This window comes from Pleurodeles waltl, chromosome 10 (assembly GCF_031143425.1).
Source record: "Pleurodeles waltl isolate 20211129_DDA chromosome 10, aPleWal1.hap1.20221129, whole genome shotgun sequence".
Lineage (NCBI taxonomy): Eukaryota > Metazoa > Chordata > Amphibia > Caudata > Salamandridae > Pleurodeles > Pleurodeles waltl.
In genome coordinates this window covers 82,764,745-82,782,044 of record NC_090449.1, presented here as the reverse complement: position 1 = coordinate 82,782,044, position 17,300 = coordinate 82,764,745, and the positions used below count along the sequence as shown (strand labels likewise).

General features: G+C 47.9%; 1 protein-coding gene across 2 annotated transcripts in view; it reads left to right on the top strand.

Annotated features, from left to right (window-relative positions):
- The window catches only part of LOC138261138 (uncharacterized), a 295,522-nt gene that overhangs the window by 114,361 nt on the left and 163,861 nt on the right, over nt 1-17,300 (top strand). For both annotated transcript variants that reach the window (XM_069209818.1, XM_069209819.1), the window contains exon 7: nt 9,934-10,059. In XM_069209818.1, coding sequence (XP_069065919.1) covers nt 9,934-10,059 — 126 coding nt within the window. The remainder of the gene's footprint in view (nt 1-9,933; nt 10,060-17,300) is intronic.

Here is a 17,300-nt window from a genome sequence, read left to right as displayed (position 1 = left end):
AACACGTTTACCAGACACTACTGCCTGGACAGTCAGGTCTGTAGGGACAAGCACTTTGCCAGTTCAGTCCTTCAGGACTTTCTAGTATGATCCTAGTTTGCAGACCTACCTCTGTGGATAGTATTGCTTTGGTATCTATTCTCAGGTAAGGAATTTGGAACTAGATGTCTCTCTCAGATGGGCAAGTTACTTACCTTCGTTAATTCCTTATCTGGTAAAAACAATATCTAGTTACAAATTCCTTACCGAACCACCCATCCTCCCAGCTCTTTGAACTGATTCTTAGGGTCAGGGACTCTCTTTCAGGGCCCTAGTTTTGACACATCAGTGGCCAGTGTTCTTAATGGCTCTGTGCTTCTGTCGTGGGAAGAAACTAACGCCAGTGCATCCGGGTGATGCCTATATAGGACCCCCGGCGTCATATCCTGCGCAACGGATGCAGAACTGATCGATGCTGCCTAATGGTGCGTAGGGGTCCCGCACGAGAGAAATCCCTGGACCCAGAGAGAAATTTCTGGATTCTGGATAATTTCTAAGGTAAGGAATCTGCGATTAGATATTGGCCCTCATTACAACCCTGGCGGTCGGTGATAAAGCAGCGGTAATACCGCCAACAGGCCGGCGGTAAAAAAAATTTAATTATGACAACGGCGGAAACCGCCCACACAGCCAGCCACTTTAACACACCGATCGCCACGGCGGTTGCAGAAAGCACCGCAGCTGTAACCGCCAACAGCCAGGCGGAAGACAATGTACCGCCCACAGTATTACAACAGGCCTATCCGCCTTTTTTTCCGGGGTGGTACCAACGATATCAAAAGCACGGCGGAAACAGTACACAGAAGGCAAAGGACTCACCTCTGGAGACTCAAGGAAGAACCACAACACCATGGAGCCCGATTTGCACATCTTCCCCATGCTGCTATACCTCTTCATGCATTACAAACAGCAACGCCGGCGAAGACGACCACAGTGAGTACTGACGCCTAGCACACAAGGGAGGAGAGAGGAAAAAGAGAGTGACACACACATGCAACACCCCCACCCCCAACACCAAACACACAAACAGATGAGGTAACCTTACATATTCATCCCGTACCCCTCAGGAATAATGCAAGGACAAAAGGAATTGATTAAAGTGAGTGTAATAAGATCAAATAGTAGAAATTTGTGCTTCAAAATCAAAACAGTATATACATATATACAACTGGAGGGACACTGCCCAGTCCTCAATGTCTGTGGGCCACAGGGCCACATCACATAGGCCAAGGCCCCACTTGACTCCTGCAACAACACTGAGAGAACACTGCAGGGGGACCAGGTCGAAAATACACAGGCACCTCAGAGGGACGGGGAACGGGGGGGCACCTCAGCCAGAAGATGTTACACCACCACTGGTCCTGGAGGGGGCAACATGCCCATCACTCTGTCCTGGGGAGTGCAAGGCCACAGTGTCTCAAGTGAACGGTTTGCCCACTGCTTGGTCCTAAGGAGTGCAAAGCCACAGTCTCTCAAGTGGGTGGTTTGCCCACTGGTTCTGGAGGGGGCCTTCTGCCCAGTGTGCTTCATCCTGGCAAGGATGGGGTGAGTGGATGGCTTCTTCCACTGGTTCTGTAGGGAGCGTCATGCCCACTGTGCTTCATCCTGGCAAGGAGGGGGTGAGTGGATGGCTTCTTCCACTAGTTCTGGAGGGGGCCTTGTGCCCAGTGTGCTTTATCCGGACAAGGAGGGGGTGAGTGGATGGCTTGTTCCATTGGTTCTGGAGGGGGCCTTGCACCCGGTGTGCTTCATCTTGGCAAGGAGGTGGGTGAGAGGATGGCTTCTTCCACTGGTTCTGGAGGGGGCCTTGTGCCCAGTGTGCTTCATCCTGGCAAGGAGGGGGTGAGTGGATTGCTTCTTCCATTGGTTCTGAAGGGGGCCTTGTGCCCTGTGATGCAGCACTTGGGGAGTGCGAGGTCACAGTCTCTCACCTGAGTTTCACACCTACAGGATTTGCAGGGTCCAGGACACACTACAGCCCATGGAGGCAGGACTACACACTGCCCGCCGGCAGTGATGGCAGTGGCGGGCTGGTTTCAGGGGATGCCAGTGGTGGGGGGAGGCTCCAGCCCTTCCCCTGCAGCCTAGGATGGCTGCCCACTGGGGCTGCTGCTGCTGGTGGTGGGAATGCCAGTGGTGGGGGGAGGCTCCAGCCCTTCCCCTGCAGCCTCGGACGGCTGAACCGCCATGGTTGGTGGTGTGGGGGCTCAGAATCAGTCCCAGCACCAGTCATCCTGTCCTTCCTGCCTGCAGGTGCATGCCCCTTGCCCTTCCCTTTTGCAGCTGGTGGTGCCTCCTTGCCCTTCCCTTTGGCAGCTGGTGGTGCCTCCTTGCCCTTCCCTTTGGCAGCTGGTGGTGCCTCCTTGCCCTTCCCTTTGGCAGCTGGTGGTGCCTCCTTGCCTTTCTCCTTGGCAGCTGGTGGTGCCTCTTTGCCCTGCCCTTTGACAGCTGGTGCAGGCACACTGTCATTGCTGGTGGCTGCATCCCTTGAGCCTCTCCCACCTGCTGTAGCAGCAGACACTACTGTGGCCATGGACTGGGTGGCTGAGGTGCTCGCCTGGGTTCTTACCACCCTGGCCCGACGTGAAGGGGGGGGGGGGGAGGAAACAGGTAGGGAAGAGGTCAACAGTGGAGAGGAAAAGCTTCTTAGGGACACTGGGACGGGAAAAGGGTGAAGGTTTGGGAGTGAAGGAAGAGGGAGTGGTTGTAGGAGGTGTCTGTCTGCTGTGTTTGGGTGCAGGTGCATGGGCTGGATGCTGTTGTGAGGTGGATGACTGTTGGGTGTCTGAGTGCTAGCGTTTGTGTTCTTTGGGAGGAAGTGGCACAGACACAGTGGGAGAGGGCACGGGACGTGTGCATGGATGTGGGGGTGGTGACTGGTAGTGAGGGGTGTGTAGTGATAGGCGTGATGGTGATAGGGGTAGTGGATGAGGATGTAGTGCATTCAGGTGTGAGTGGAGACGCTACTTGCAGGCTGGTGGACGAGGAGGGGGACACAGTGGAGGCAGTGAATGTTGGTATGTCTGCATCTGGATGGTGTTTGTGTGAGTGCCTGTGGGATGATGTGTGATGCTTGTGTTTGCCTGAGCCACTCCTGTGTGTTCATTTTGGGTGCATGTTGGTCTGAATGTGTGCTTGGGATAGGTTGGGGTTGAGGGGAATAGGACTGGGTAGAGGAAGTTGTAGGGGGGAGGCAAGAGAGAGGGACAATGGCTGCCATCAGGGAGGAGGCCGGAGCCTGGATTGTTGGGCCGCCATGCGAGAGTGAATGCCCTCCAGGAGTTAATTTCTTTGTTGCAAATGGGCTGCCTGCCCCTGGATGGCATTCACTATGGTTGACTGCCCAACAGAGATACATCGCAGGAGGTCAGTAGCCTCACTCAGGGCAGCAGAGCTAACTGGGGCAGAGCCTGAGGCGAAGGAGATGCCCACCCTCCTGGGTGAGCGGGCATGGGAAACTCGCTGAGGGGCTGCTGGGAGGGTGGTGCTGGTACGGGGGTGGCGACTGTACCTGTAGTTGGAGTGGGCACAGAGGTGTCCGCCACCAACAGGGAGCTTCCATCAGACGAGGTATCACAGTCCGAACTTTCCCCTCCTGTCTCCGCTGTGTTGCTCCCCTCGCCCTCCGTCCCACTGGTCCCCTCACCGTCAGTAGATTTGGGCTCCTGGGCTCTGTGGGATGTAGCTCCCTCCGTCACCGGTGACTCTGCTCCTCTGCCAGATGATGCTAATGCACATAAGGACAGGGTGACAAAACAAAAAAAGGGGGGGGGGGGGGGACAAAGGATACAGTTGGTCAGTGGAAGCAACAACACCACCACCACCATATCTCTCTCTCACTCTCACTCTCTCACTCTCTCACTCTCTCACTCTCTCACTCTCTCACTCTCTCACTCTCTCACTCTCACTCTCACTCTCACTCTCACTCTTTCTCGTCCCTGCCCCCCCCCCAGTCACCGGGCCATGGACAGGAATGCCTAACGCCATTAGCAGCATTCCTGACACCCACAGACCCCTGCCCAGTAGTGGATGCCTACTAGCTTGGTAGGAGGTGGTGTTCATCAGCCCCTACCTTGCAATGTCTGGCCTGGCTTAGGGGCACCCACATCCCCCTCAGAGTTCGACGGGCACCCTTTCCTCGTTGGGAGGCCATTCCCAGCTGGGCCTCCGCCGTCTTCCTTGCCCAGCGTCTCAGATCCTCCCACGGTTTGCAACAGTGGGTGCTCTGCCTTCTGTAGACCCCAGTGTCCGCATTTCCTTGGTGATGGCACGCCATATACCCTTTTTCTGATGGGCGCTGACCTGCAGAAAAATAAACATAGAAAAAGGTATCAGTCATACCGTCTGGCCTGTTACACTCATGGCCTACCATAGCCCTCCCATCCCCTTATGCACAGGCATTGTCCACCATACATGCAGCACGCTGCCCAGAACCCTTCCACCAAACCCCCTCCCCCCCCACACACGAGGCCCTCACACAGCACCCCATGCATCCATGCCCCTTGCATCGTGCTCACAATGTACTCACCTGTTGGTCTAGAGTCCCATACAGCATTCGATACTGGGGTAGGACCCCATCCACCAGTCTCTCGAGCTACGCAGCGGTGAAAGCAGGGGCCCTTTCCCCCGGTTCCAGACACAGGTCACAGAAGCACTTGCAGTGTAGGTCCTCTCCTGTTGAAGGTCAGGTAGCGAGTGAACCGATAGAAAATGGCATTCAAGTCTGTGGCGGTGCGTGCAGTCAAAGCTGGCGTACATCACCATTGGGTACTAACCCATAGGGCCCAATGACAACCAATGAGGAGTTGCAGAGCAGTACTCGACTTCATCCCGCATCTGGCGCACAACATCAGCGGCATTACCTCATTTCCACATGTCCATCCACACAAGACAGGCAGACACCATTTCATGGGGGGGGGGGCATGCCACCTAACTGCATCACAGTATACATAGGAACCATTTGGGCCTATCCAACAACATACTGTTACAGTCACAACATGCAATGCAGTGTAGTGTTTGTAAATGTGGAATACTGACCAGCTGCTCCCCGTTTTGCCCCCTAGATTACAACAGCTGCGGATGAATAGGAGATGGAGACATCCCCCTGTGTACAGACCCCTGGTGGACTTGGCAACAATGGAGGACAGGCCCTTTATCCTCACCTATAGACTGGACAGGGCCACAATCACAGAGCTGTGTGCCTAATTGGAGCCAGACCTGATATCTGCTATCTGTCAGCCCACTAGGATCCCCCTTCTTGTGCAAGTCCTATCTGTGCACCATTTCTTGGCAACGTGCTCCTTCCAAGTGACACTGGTCTTGGCAGCAGGAATGTCTCAGCCATTGTTCTCAATAGTGCTAGTGTTGGCTGCCCTGATTGAACACATGCGCAGCTACATTGTTTTCCCCCAGGTGGAGGATTTGGCCACAGTGAAAGCTGATTTCTATGCAATGGGACATATCCCCAACATTATTGGGGTTATTGAAGGTACACATATTGCATTTGTCCCACCCCCCCCCCCGCCTTCCCCTTGCACTCCCTCCCTCCCCTGGAGAAATGAACAGGTCTTTGGGAATCTAAGGAGCTTTCACCCGATGAATGTGCAGATAGTGGTCCTGGCGGACCAGTAAATCTCCCATGTCAATGCAAAGTGTCCTGGGACTGTGCATGATGCCTATATCCAGAGGAATAGCAGCATCCCATATGTGATGGCTCAACTCCAGAGGCACCGTGTTTGGCTAATAGGTGAGCCCATGGTTCCCACCCACTATATGTTGGTGTATGGGTATGGTGTTGGCCATAAGGGTTAGTGTTTGGCTAACAGGTATCCCTCGATATTTGCAGGTGACTCTGGTTACCCCAACCTCTCATGGCTACTGACCCCTGTGAGGAACCCCAGGACAAGGGCAGAGGAACGTTACAATGAGGCACATGGGCGAACAAGAAGAATAATAGAGAGGACATTCGGCCTCCTGAAGGCCAGGTTTAAATGCCTCCATCTAACAGGTGGATCCCTGTACTACTCACCCAAGAACGTGTGCCAAATCGTGACCTGCTGCATGTTGCATAATCTTGCCTTGAGATGCCAGGTGCCTTTTCTGCAGGAGGGTGAGGCTGGAGATAGGCATGTGGCAGTAGTGGACCCTAAGGACAGTGAAGATGAGGTTGAGGAAAACAGAACAGCTATTATACGACAGCCGTTCCAGTGACACACAGGTAAGACACTGTAACTTCACTTTGCATTGACAGTTTTGTATTTGACATTGTACATGGGAGGCCGATTCTTCCAATTCTATGGCCACTTACTGTACCCTTTGGCATCTCTATTTTCAGATATCTGTGCCCCCCTCTGGCACCTGGTGTGTTGACTGCAGCCAACTGCAGGTCATTACTATGTATACGTTATTGTACAGTTGTAGTGCAGTGTTTAAACCTTGTTAAACAAATACATACTTAAATGATTTGAGATGCTCCATACTTGTATTTTTTCAAAGGGTGTTTATTTAAGTGCTAATAAGTAGAGGGGTATGTGCAATGGGCTGGGATGATAGTGGAGGAAAGTCCAGGATAGAGTCCGGTCTTTGTATCACAGGTGCATTGTCCAAGGGGGGCATAGGAAGTGGAGCAATAGCAGTTCAAGGTGGATAGGGTGACAGAGTGGGACACAAGGGTGACAATCAGGAGAGTCTTATTTCCTGGCGAGGGTCTTGGCAATGTTCTCTGGCTTCTGCCTCGATCGCAGGGACCGTTTGCCGGGTGGTTCTCCTTCTGCAGGGGGAGGGATGCTGGTGGCCTGTTGTTTCTGTGGCGAGGCCTCCTGCCCACTAGTGGCAGCGGAGGTGGAGGTCTGTTTATCGCTGTGACTAGTGTCCAGGGCCCGGTGGTGTGCCACTGCCTCCCTCATGGTGTTGGCCATGTCTGCCAGCACCCCTGCAATTGTGATCAGGGTGGTGTGGATGTCCTTCAGGTCCTCCCTGATCCCCAGGTACTGTCCCTCCTGCAGCCGCTGGCTGCAACTTGTCCAGTATCTGGCCCACGTCTCCTGAGATTGGTGGTATGCTCCCAGGATATTCGTGAGTGCCTCCTGGAGAGTCAGTTCCCTGGGCCTGTCCTCCCCCTGTTTAACAGCAGTCATCCCAGCTTCCCTGTTGTCCTGTGCCTCTGTCCCCTGAACCGTGTGCCCACTGCCACTGACCTCAGGTCCCTGATCGTCCTGTGTTTGTGGGATTGCCTGGGGTCCCTGTAGTGGTGGACACACTGCTGATTGACATGTCATGTGGACAGAGGGATGGGCCCGTTGGGTGGGTGCTGTGCTGGTGTTTCCTGAGGGGGGAGGCTCTGTGGTGGTATGGTACTGTGCCTGGGTAACTGATTGGCTGGGAAATCCCTGATGGGCCAGGTTGGTCATCCAGATCCAGGCGTCCACAGCTGCTGTCATCACTGTGGGTCTCTTCTGTGGGGGGACTGGATGTTGCTGTTACCTCTCTGGTGACGTAGTGTGGGGGACCCTTGGGGATGTAAATGCAGTGTTATTGTTTCTGCGTGTGCCAGCTTGTGCATGGGTGTGTTGCCCTGTATGGTTGTGATTGCCCTGTCAGCTTTGCCTTGCGTGAGTAGTGATTTTGTGGGCTAGGCGATTCTCTCCAATGTGCATGCTTTAGTGATGGGTGTCCATGCAGGCCTGTGAGTGATGTCCATGCATTGGTGGTGCATGCAGGGGTTGGTATTGGGATGGGTGGGTTGTGAAGGTGGTGTCTATGTGAGGTGGTGGGGTGAGGGTAGGGGTGGGGGTATGTGATGGCATGCAGGTAGGGGGGGGGTAATAGTAATAGAGATTTGACTTACCAGAGTCCAGTCCTCCTGCTACTCCTGCCAGGCCCTCAGGATGCAGTATTGCCAAGACTTGCTCCTCCCATGTTGTTAGTTGTGGGGGAGGAGGTGGGGGTCCACCGGCAGTCCTCTGTACAGCTATCTGGTGTCTTGCAACCACGGAACGTACCTTCCCCCGTAGGTCGTTCCACCTCTTCCTGATGTCATCCCTTGTTCTGGGTTGCTGTCCTACGGGGTTGACCCTGTCCACGATTCTCCACCATAGCTCTATCTTCCTTGCAATGGATTTCTGCTGCACCTTTGATCCGAATAGCTGTGGCTCTACCTGGATGATTTCCTCCACCATTACCCTTAGCTCCTCCTCTGAGAACCTGGGGTATCTTTGTGGTGCCATGGGTGTGGTGTGTGTGTGGTGATGTGTTGGGGTGTGTGTTTTAAGGTGCGTGGATGGTGCATGGGGTGATGGTGTTATGTGGCTCTGGTTCTGTGGGTGCTCTTGGTGTCTCTCTCTGTTAATTTATTTGAGTGGTAAAGGGTTGTGGGTTTTGTGTGTGTGTGTGTGTGTGTTTCATAGTGGTGTGGGTGTGGTGGGTGTGTGTCAGGTGTGTGTGTAGTTTGAATTGTCCAATATAGTGTTTTGTATGTGTGTGTGTATTTTGAGCACAGCAGTATGTACCGCCAATGGTTTACCGGGGTTAAATGTCCACCGTGGAGATTCGTAGGTGTCGTTATATTGGCGTAACAGTGTGGGTTTTGCTACCGCCAGTTTATCACTGACCTTTGGGCTGGCGGACTTGTGTGTGGATGTATAGTAACAGATTGCTATGTGTGGGTCATAATATGTGTAGCGGTAAACTGCTGTGGCAGTGGTATGTTGGCCGCAGTCAACATGGTGGTAAGCGGGACTTACTGCCAATGTCATAATGAGGGCTATTGTCTCGACCAGATAAGGAGTTACAGAAGGTAAGTAACTTGTCCTACAATTTCAGCCCCACAACACCTCAATGACCATTCCCACTTTATATTGTCCTCTGAAGAAGGGTCATGTCATTATAATGAAGACTATTCAATGTGATGGTGCCATGATAACAGAGGTTTAGTCCCCATGTTTCAAAATCACTTAGGTCCCACCTGCCCCTTTCCCACCCTAGCAATTCTTTTTGAAAAACAGCTACTTTTAATTTGGCTGCTTTTCCAGCCAGCATTTTGGCATCTTTGGAACCTGCATGGGCCACATTGAAGCCTTCATCTTCCACCTCAGTCTGAGATCATCTACTGGGCAGATGTGACTGATCCACTCTTTCTCCTTTTTTCTGGGGAGTGGATCCTCAAGGACATCAAGGCAGGTTCCATGCAGTCTAATTTACTTCAGTAATTGTTTCCACATGAACATCGCATTACATATTGAAGGCTGTCTTACCGATGTTCATAGTGCTTAAAGAAAATTACCTGGAGGATGCCATCCCACTTACATAATTATGTATTTCATATGTAATGCATTTCTCACTTAATGAGATCTATGATTCTTATAGTATGGAAATGTTCAAATAACTCTATACTTTTTGTGTAGCACACACTGCGCTGAACTGTCGTTTTGTCCTTGTTTGTAAAAGTTTAGATTCAGGGTACAGGTGATAAGTGCTTTATGGAAGCGTCAGCCACATACAGTGTTTTTCCCCAAACCTCCTCAAGAGAATGAAGACTACATTAACTGTTGGTCTGGCAAGGAGACAACGAATGGAGACATATATTTGTTCCTACCTGCACTGTTCAGATCAAAGGAATGCTTCCTACTGTGCCCTCATGAACACTATATTGTACAGTCGCCTTAACTGAACAGTACTGAGAACCTTACCAAATTATGGTGGGACTTGACTTGCAGGTGGGAGTGTGCTGCAAACCGCACCCATACTGGTAGGGTAGACCATGACTGCCCTGTATGTGTAGGAGTGCATGATCTTATAGTTTAAGGAACTTTTACTTGTTTTAACACTGTTTATAAACCTTTGATTTTTGCACTTTTAAGTTTATAGCTTGTTTCTTTGCCTTTGTTAAAACTTCAGCTACACAGAGGTCTACAAAAAGGTGGAAGAGTTTCTGAAAAGGGCAGAAAATGAGAAGCCAAAAACTGCTGCTGTCATTCTCTTGGGAATAGTTAAAGAGCTTGTGTTTCACAAGGAACCACCACTGTGAGTATTTTTACTTTACCACCTCTGAAGGTTTCTGCAGAAATAAACTAGAATACAGCTATTATGACACTACCAATCTGCATCAATCAGCACTTGTTGTCCATTATTATCAAAGCATGAAGCATGATCTTTATAGTATGGTGAGCGTTTATTACAGTTTGCAAATGTTTGACTGAAAAACCGTCTGCAGGATTTTGAAAACAATTTGCACAAAAAGGTATGCCTTTCCGCCTCATTAGATGCTGCTAATCTTGGGTGTGGAGGAGATGCGGTATTGGATAGTATCTTTGCTTGCTATTTGTGTTCGCAGTTAAGTACGAGGTCCTGTGCCTCCACCAGTGAATTTTGCATCTTGTCTGAACCCAGCCTAATTTATGTAGAATGCCTCCCAAATCATTCTCCCGAGTTCTGGCTGCCAGGCCTCTCTGCATAGTAAAGTAGCCTCTTCTAAACATGGAGAGTAGAAGGTAAACTGGACCATCTGTGCTGAGGCTAATAAATAAACAAATTAAAATTTTTCCCAGATTCTTTGGCGCTAATTCTGTGTTGTATACCTCAGACACCCCTTACGTAGTTCCACTGTTTCAGTCCTGGGGTCTTTTAAGTTTAAGAAGGCACATTCCTCAGTACCGTGTAATTTTGTCCTACCTGTGGGTTTGCATAGTCCTACTTTTTTTTTTTTTTCTTTTTTTTGCTCATCCTTGGCTAATTCAATTAATAAATGATGTTTCGGTAGACTTTCGAAGTGTGCAGCTCTTTAATATCTACATTTCTACTACAGGGATTTTCCAGTGGCAAAGAAACTCACTTTTACAGCAGTATTGGAGTTCAGGAGATGGTGATAAAAAGAGAGAGTGGGAGGGTAAGAGTGAGAGGAAAAAGACAAAACAAGAGCAAGAGTCAGGGGAAAAAAGATAGAGCAATGTGGAGAAAAAAGATGCAGGTTGAGCGAAGGTTCATTAAGGGGTAGCTTTGATGCATCATGAAAGAAACCAGTTTGCATCGTAGCAAACCAGTGCAAGAAATTGAAATAACTGAATGGACTCTGCATAATGAAAATCCATGATGCAGCATCCATCAAAGAGCGCAGAGGTTTGAATGGTAAGTGAACAAGGTCCTGCTCTTCAGGCCATGCGGTCCCAGCTCCTTACAGCACTTGGTGGGATCTTTAATAAATCACTAAGTTGATCTATGTATATTTGGTCTGTCATAAGCATAATGTGAGCGACAGATCTGCTGTCCACAACTGAAACTGTCACAACCGTGGAACCTAAAAGATTGGTCTACTGTCTGAGGCCCAAGCCTGTTAGGTAGCTCTCCTTTCTGAAACCTATATTTGTAGCCTGTGCACTTGCTGTGTACGTCTGCTGCCAGCCCTTCACAATGGCCTGGAGCCTGGTATTGCCAAATTTACGCTAGGGCTCCAAAGAAGTGCTGCACAGCTGCTCGTAGCAAAGCACTTAAGAGGTACTGGGTGTCACGTGCTCTAGCATTTCCAATTAGGCAATGTTTAAGAACATTGCTAATATCATTAGTATTTGTTTTTTGTAATTTGGGGCTTGTAATGAGCCAGTAAATACAAAAGGTATTAATACTTTAAACAACGTATTACAATGTCCTTTCTTCAAAGTGTCTAAATTGTGTGCTTGGGGTTTAGTTCCATTTTAATTTATTTCTGTGACGGGCGCTACTTGCCCAGTAAATTAAATGCTCCCGGATAATGTGATGCAGCAAGTCAGTAATATTTCATTGAGGGCACGTCTATTAAACCACACACAGTGCCCATTTGTTTTGGACTCTGCAGGTTATTAAAGTAGGTGTTCCTGAGTTAAGACATTGCCCCAGTGATGTCCAAGCTACCTGTATCCCAAATGGTGTTCAAGGCAAACTAGCAAATTCTCGGTTTGCATATATTACACACAGTGCCTAAAGCGTGTTGAGTGATTGAAATGTTTGCGAGGTTAAATCATCTTTGTGACACCAGGCCAGTCTTGGGTATCTTAGTCTGCTTTTTCCTGCACCCCTTAACGGATGCCACCTGGAACTATTTTATTATTTTGAAAATGTATGTTCATTAACTTTTTACCAAAACCTCTACATATACGTTTTCACTGGAATTAGGAGCTTAACAAGTGCTTAACCAGAGCAACTGTATCAAAAAAGGTCATAGGTCAAGCTTGAGAAAGATACTATCAAGGGTCAAGATCTGAAGCAACAAACAATATTACTACCCAGTTCTCACCTGTGACAAATCTTGAATAGTGAGGAGAATTGAAGTGAGTGAAAATAAACATCTTATTCTCAATGGAATCAGTTGTACAATGCTATCTATTTCTCGAGGTGTTTCCTGAAGTATTACATATGACCTTGACGTTTCTGTACAGCACTCCTCTTAGAAGCCAAACTATATGCCTCACATAGCCAACCATCGATTATTTGATCTTGCTTTTGAATTCCTCATTGTTTTAAATTGAAGCACTCCTATGTTTGAGCAAGACAGTAGCGGGTCCTTCACTCTTCCCTTTTACTTACATCATCCAAGTCAATGCTGAACCTTGGAATTCGCCTGCATTCTTCGGTGCGTCTCACTGAATAGAACATATGTTGTAGTGGTTGCCAGAAGAAATCTACACTACATTACAATTTCTGAAAAAGTGCTTAGGTGTGGTTACTGGCTTTTTTCAAAGTGTTGAACCTCTTTGAATGCTCTCTGTATATTATGTCTCTTAAAAGTGCCCAGTGGGGCTTTAGCCGCCATGTTTATACCAGAGAAACTTATTACACAATCACTGGAATCTACTGAATCACCTATCCTGAGTCCACCCAGGATCACACGACCGACTCCACCCTTTTTTTCATTTAAAGTGCCCTGTTGAAATCCAACTGACATTTGTTTCCTGCTTACTTTTCCACATTTTCTTGGATGTTCTGCCCATGAGAAACTTCTAAACATTAATGATAGACTCACAGGTTTTGTTTTCTTTGCTGGGATCAGAGAGCATTTGTCTTCAGGTCATTCTCCAACCCACTATTCAGAGATAAAAACAATATGCTAGTAAAGTTCAGGAACTTTTGCGAATTGATGCTCTTTCAGTGTATGGGAAATCTGGAGATCTTGAGGTACCAAAAAATATTTGTAGCTTTGGCTTTAGAAGTCGCAAGACGAGATATAGTCCAAAAATGGGGAGGTCCCACAATCCTTTCAGTGAACAGCTAATGTAGAAATTGGCATATAGAAGCCAAGAGAGTCCTATACAAAGTTGTTGCTTCATGGATAATTGGAAAAGTTTCTTATCCCTTAACTCACTATTCTGATTTCTCCTAATCAAATGCTATTAACATGTGGAAGTCTGTACTTTGTGGTTTGTAAATGTAAAAAAAAAACGAACACACTAGTTTCTGTTTCTAAATCTCGTGTTGATTGTCTGGGATAAATGGGAATATTAATAAGTCTGGATTTCATGTACAGCCAATTGATTGTCAAATGTGTTTTTTATTGTAGATTTCCAAAAGTTTAAAAGAACCTAGCAAAAAAATAATTAAAAAAGGAATTAATGCCTTTTGGATAGATGATTTTTTTTTTTTGGAACTTCTTTTTACCATACAACTTTGAATATTGCCCTGCGTTCCATGATATTCCACAGCACTCAGATGCTAATTCTAACTTTTAGTGCTTATAAAAGTTTTGTTTGCCTGACGTGTGTTAACAGTGGTGAGCAGCTCTGAATTTGCAGATTTGAAATACAATTTGCTGTATACCACATGCTGGCAGGGTACCTGTTTGAATCAAATAGAACTGTACCATACGAGTGTCCGTAAATGTAATTTTGTTTTGTTTGTTACAAGTGGCCTCCAAAGACTTTTTCGTACCATTTATTCATGTGAATATGAAGGCCCTTGCTGCATGCATAAAGAAAGTTGGGCAGGGACCATCCCCAAATTAAGAATGCTGGTAGTGAGCATGTACTTGGGACAAAAATGTTGTTAATGATTTATGGTTCCAAGTTACGTGTGCCACAATTGAAAACCATGCAGAAATTAAAATATCATGCGTTCTGTCCTGGAGGATGTTTTTTTCTGACTTTGCTAATGTTAACCTTAGCGATACCTTAACAAGAGGCATTGTTGATGAATGTAGCATTCACTACTTATAGACATAGGGAGGTGATGTAAGGTGACACTGTAAGTTATCAGATTTCTACTAAAGGTTATGTCAGGTTTTAGGGTCTGTCAAACCATCAAATTTGTAGAAAATGCCTGGCGTTGTACCCCACCAAAATTATTCTGCATAACTATACCTTAGGATCTAAACCTACTTATTCCTTCTACAAGACCGAAAATATAAAGAAAGTGTGAAAATTGTTAATTGAGGCACAACCAAAGGTAAAAAATACGCCAAAAGAAACTCTATTGTGAGATAGTGTTACAGTTTAGCAGGTAGTCAGTTGAGCGATACACCTAGGAGAAGCTTCAAAAGTTGTAAATCTTCCACTAAAGGTATATAAAGTTACCATTCTCTTGTCTGTTTAAAAACTGCAAGCCTAAAGTTAACTTATTCATGCAGTTCAGACAAATGCATTAAACAGTACTTTAACAGAACTTAAGTTCTATCTGCATTAGGTTTGCAGCTTGATATTTGTTTTAGTATTGCCTGTGATCCTCCTAACTATCTCTGAGATGTAGGCTATTAAGTGAAGCTGATCTCGCATGGTGGTAAAGGGAAATTGGAGTTGTTGAATCAAGGTTTATTACAAGGTTACGGTGGACATGATGAAACAATGGCATCCCTACAGGGATTAAAAAACATAAAAAATATCTGGTGCTACTTCAAAGGATCCTGATGTTGCTCCAGTCAAATGTACATTTATTTGATCAGGACCTTGGTGTTCCTGAGGCTTGCCTGTTTAAACATATATTATATACCACACCACAACCAAATTCTTTCTAAACTTGTAGAAATTAAACCATATTGTTAATGCCGTCAAAGCATCTCGCTTGTCCCGTGTGCCTAATGGGAGGAGCGAGAGACAGCGTGGTGGGCAGCGTGCTGCAGTGAGCGCCTCTGCGTGAGCAGAAGTATTGCTTTCCCATCTTCACCTGGCACTTGATATACCCTGACACGTACAGAAATGCCCCCATGCTGATTATTGTATGGTTTCTCTGCCACCGACAAGCACAACAGGTCATTGCTGTGGTCAAGCAGCTGAATGGTCCCTTCCTCCATAAACACACCAAGATCTTTGTGGCTGCCGATTTCTCGCATGATACGGTTGTGTGCCTGAAGAAATTCCTGGTGGTCCGACCGCTGCTGTGCAAACTGAACATCTGCTATGGCCTGTTGTAGCCATCCACAGTACTTTTCACTATCAGTGGAAAGAACCAGGAGTTAGATGACCCAGCGAAGCCGTAACAATATTTGTCTGCAACCTCAGATATAGATGATTGCAAAGTCCTTGGGGCCGGAAACCTTACCCAGGGGTGACCCGCCTTTGTCCTATACTCCATGGAAGGATTTGGCCTCCACTTGCCTTGAATGCCCGAGACTGGACTCTGTACTTGAACAATCGGAGGGCAGGGCACTGAGGGTGGGTGTGGCTGAGGCTGACAGGGGTTGTGACAAATCACACTCCCCTACAAAACAGTAACCTTCCAGCCCCTTGTGCGAACTGCTGAACGCTTCCTGTCTGCACCCCTGGTAAGATCCACCTGATGCTTTGGGAGATAGGACATTCTCCATGTCAGTCTTCCATGGGTCACTTCTGGGATGTGGCTGCTTGTTTCTGGTTGGGCCTCTGAGGGGCCACACACTTTGGAACGCTTGTCTTGATTGCACAACTGTTTGTCCTCTCCCTTTTGACCTTGCAGTGTTGTCCTGGGAGACATTTGCTGTATTGGATGTCTGTGCGCTGCATGGTTCGCCTGAAAGCCATTTGCTTGTGTAGGGCCTGATCGTCTCTTTGACATGTTGTTGACTGGAAGTGTCAGGTCGGCGGGGGACTGGGAGGTAAGCTCGTCTGATTAAAGTTTTTGTAGTTCATCACCTTTGTAGCTAATTAGAGAGCTATACATAACATTCATTGGACTCATTGGATTGTTGCCTGGCTGGTGCTTGCTGCACCGTTAGTTTCGTCCCTTTCCCCAGCCTAGGGACTGCTATCTCTTTACCTGCTAAGAGTGGCTGCTGGTCGCTGTTAGATGACGCATGTCTGCCTCACCACAAGTGTACCCCAGGACCATGCCACTGAGACCCATGTGCGTCTGCATTCTCTCTCTTAATGTGATTGTCCTTACCCACTTTATTAAGGCAAAGAAGACACTTAAGTAGCATCACATTTTCCTGACCGTGCCCTTCTACAGGAAAGGGAGACCCATTTGTCCCCTTCAGTTTTTAACAGACTTGGGAGGGATTGGGTGAGAAGGGTCATAAGCAGTAGCCTTCTACACACCACTGCTGGGGTAGTTGATCCTGACAGGCCTACATCTTCCCTGAACAAATGCAGGGTTGTCATCCTTTTCTGCAAATCTCTTCATTTACTGTTTTGAAAACCAGTACAGACCCCCGGGGCTGCTAGCTTTAAAAAAAATGTTTTTTATCAAGTTCAAAACCGTGGACCAAACCTTGATTGTAGGCTCAGTGTGTGCCCCCAATCACAATTGAGTGCCTTTCCTCTCTTTCCTGTCATACCTCCTGCCGGGGTTTGGCACCACCAGGGAGATCATTGGAGGTGTCACTGGACCCCCACCTTGACACCTTGACTGCTCAGGCCCTCTGGATAAAGCCAATGCCAGTGATAGAGCATCACTGCATGACATGATGGGAGATCATGGGTTGCTTGACCCCTAGCATTTAACACACCCTCAAGACAAAGAATAATACTCCTTGTCACAAGTGAATGGAACTTGTTCTCTGATTCCTTCCTCATATTCCACTCTCCACTGCCCTCTCAGCACAGCTGCACTACACCAGGAGGGTTTTTTAGGGCCATCCTCCGATCCTCTTGGAGCTCGACCTTGGCCATGTCTGCCCTCCTTCCAAGCACTGGAGGTTAAACCTTTTACCATTATGGACACCAGAGACCTAACAACAGCAGATGGACTGCTTCTGCAGCTAAGTGATAGTGAATGTTCCACTCCTTCTACACAGGGTCGTTGGTCAGCAGGAAAGGCCTCTCTAATGGGTTCTTTGATGCAAGACTCAGCCCTTTACAAGCCAGTGGCCCAGGAGAAGAGCAGGCTAAGTT